Source organism: Dipteris shenzhenensis, chromosome 16 (assembly GCF_047967505.1).
Source record: "Dipteris shenzhenensis isolate YYH24624 ecotype China chromosome 16, Dip_SZ_1.0, whole genome shotgun sequence".
Classification (NCBI taxonomy): Eukaryota; Viridiplantae; Streptophyta; class Polypodiopsida; order Gleicheniales; family Dipteridaceae; genus Dipteris; species Dipteris shenzhenensis.
In genome coordinates, this window is record NC_141611.1 from 3,166,812 (window position 1) to 3,168,725 (window position 1,914).

Consider the following 1,914-nt stretch of genomic DNA (forward strand, 5'->3'; position numbering starts at 1 on the left):
ATTATTTATATTTTAGCTCTCCCCCCATTGTCTTAGTCTTCCCCTGTTTGTTTCGCCATAGCCACACCTCACACTTGCAAATCATCATCTGCTTCCCCTACCATCCTTATCCCTTCATCAAACATATCTAGTGCAGCTGCTCAACCCAAATCCCAAATCAGCATTCATACAAGTCCCTGAAACTAAATTTTTGACAGCAACTGAAATCAAGACATGCACCAAGGAGAATGTTAAGAAACAAATTAATACTTCTTTCAACACATTTTTTTCCCATACAAATCCCCACGGCGCAAAATACTATTACCTTTTGACAAGTAGTAGTACTTCCAAGGAAAATCATAGAGCTGCTGACAGGATAATACTATAACAGCAAAAATGCAAAAGCATTAAACATAAATCTCCGAGCAGTTTTTTTGAGATGCATCTGTGGCAACAACTCGTTTGCCATCAAATCAACATCAGTTCCTCAGACTACATGTAAAACCCAACCTACTAGCACACAAGCAAGCAACTATCCAGCAAATACAAAAATGCATCGCAAAAATCTGTTTGGAAGCCTTTCCTCAGATTACATGTAGAACCCAACCTAAGCAATTTAAAAAACTTGCTTAACCAAGAAGGTAAAGATTCAAATTTATGTAATGCCTCTTTTCAAATAGAGATCTGAACCGTCAAAAATATATTCAAAACGATATATATGTAAAACAGGAGCTAAATAACATGCCCATCTCCAATCGAGAGCTTAGAACAGTAACATTAATCCTTACTGAAGCTAAACTCAGGTCCTTCTGTCTAATCCACGGCCTGACAAAAACATCATTCATTCATGACAGGCTTGTTCTCGTTTGCCTTTGGCCTTTGCTCCTTCGGCTTTTGATCTTCATTCTTCCTGCATAGACTTCAAAGAATTTTACCGGCGTCTGCTCGTGATAGCAAATATACCCACACCAAACCCCAATTACTACAAAAGGAACCTTGGAGCGAATAGTGCAGAATGTCGAAAAGACTCTTGTTCCTTTCTCTAAACCGAACGAGCTGAATCAATGGATGATCTAATTGCAAGCAACCCCGCATCTAACTTAGACGTGCTGACAAGAAACCATATCAGAGAGCAACATTCTAAATTTTCTTTCAAGGGTTCCAAGAATAAAGGCAGCTGAAAGCTTTACGCACCTTCTGTCGGCGGCGCCGCCCTTCTGGCTGAGAAAGGAGCGGAAATGAGCAGAATTTACGTCGTAGATCATGATGGACGCGATTACTAGTCCAAAATCTCCCTACCACAAGACACAACAGAATACCTGGCCGACACGATGTTTCGGATTCAGGTACTGCGGCTCAAACCTAAGCTAACCTGGGTATCTGTAACTAACCAAGATCTCAAGGCTCTTAGTAGTGGTTGAGGAGATGTCGTGGAACTTGGCCACGTATGTTTGTGAATCCTACCATAAAAGTATCCGCGCTATGAGATAGCGAACTTAGTGATGATCTTTTGTTTTTTTGCATTGAGATTTTCTTCACAATAGGCAAGCTTGGCACAATTCTATTAGTTGCTTTCCATTGTGTGTGTGTGCGCACGTGCGTGTGTGTGTGTGTGTTAACTATGGTATGTTGACTATGGAACGCGCCTCTTGGGCTGCTATGCTTTCTGAGCTACATGCTTCTGACCTTTGGGTTTTGTCAAAACCCTCTAATAAAGGGTTTACATTTTATCACAATGCACACTCACAATACTAGGGCCGACTGGATACGTGGTACTTGATCCATGTTGGCTTGCACATGCGACATGTGGGTGGACCACTGACTTCTGCTTTCTGATCATTCCCCGCTTTGGATGGGCCTCTATTTTGGTATGCATACTCATGCTCTTAGTTTGCCCATGCAAAGCTTTCTCATTGCCAATAAAAGCTATTTTGA

The 1,914-nt window shown here is 41.4% G+C and overlaps 1 protein-coding gene across 1 annotated transcript; it reads right to left on the minus strand.

Annotated features, from left to right (window-relative positions):
• Nucleotides 1-621: 621 nt before the first annotated feature.
• LOC147892412 (wound-responsive protein-like protein) lies at nucleotides 622-1,456 on the minus strand. The gene is made up of 2 exons (XM_087387384.1): nucleotides 1,174-1,456; nucleotides 622-889 (listed from the first exon to the last, which is right to left on the minus strand). Exons 1-2 carry the CDS (start codon nucleotides 1,242-1,244, stop codon nucleotides 817-819), a joined length of 144 nt encoding a protein of 47 aa, XP_087243510.1. The 5' UTR covers nucleotides 1,245-1,456; the 3' UTR covers nucleotides 622-816.
• Nucleotides 1,457-1,914: the final 458 nt, after the last annotated feature.

What these genes read in the sequence shown, in the direction of transcription:
- LOC147892412 (XM_087387384.1), bottom strand. Translation starts at nt 1,244, where the DNA reads ATGATCTACGACGTAAATTCTGCTCATTTCCGCTCCTTTCTCAGCCAG. An exon ending in GGCGGCGCCGCCGACAGAAG is followed by an intron (nt 890 to 1,173) that starts GTGCGTAAAGCT and finishes AAGTCTATGCAG; the next exon opens with GAAGAATGAAGATCAAAAGC.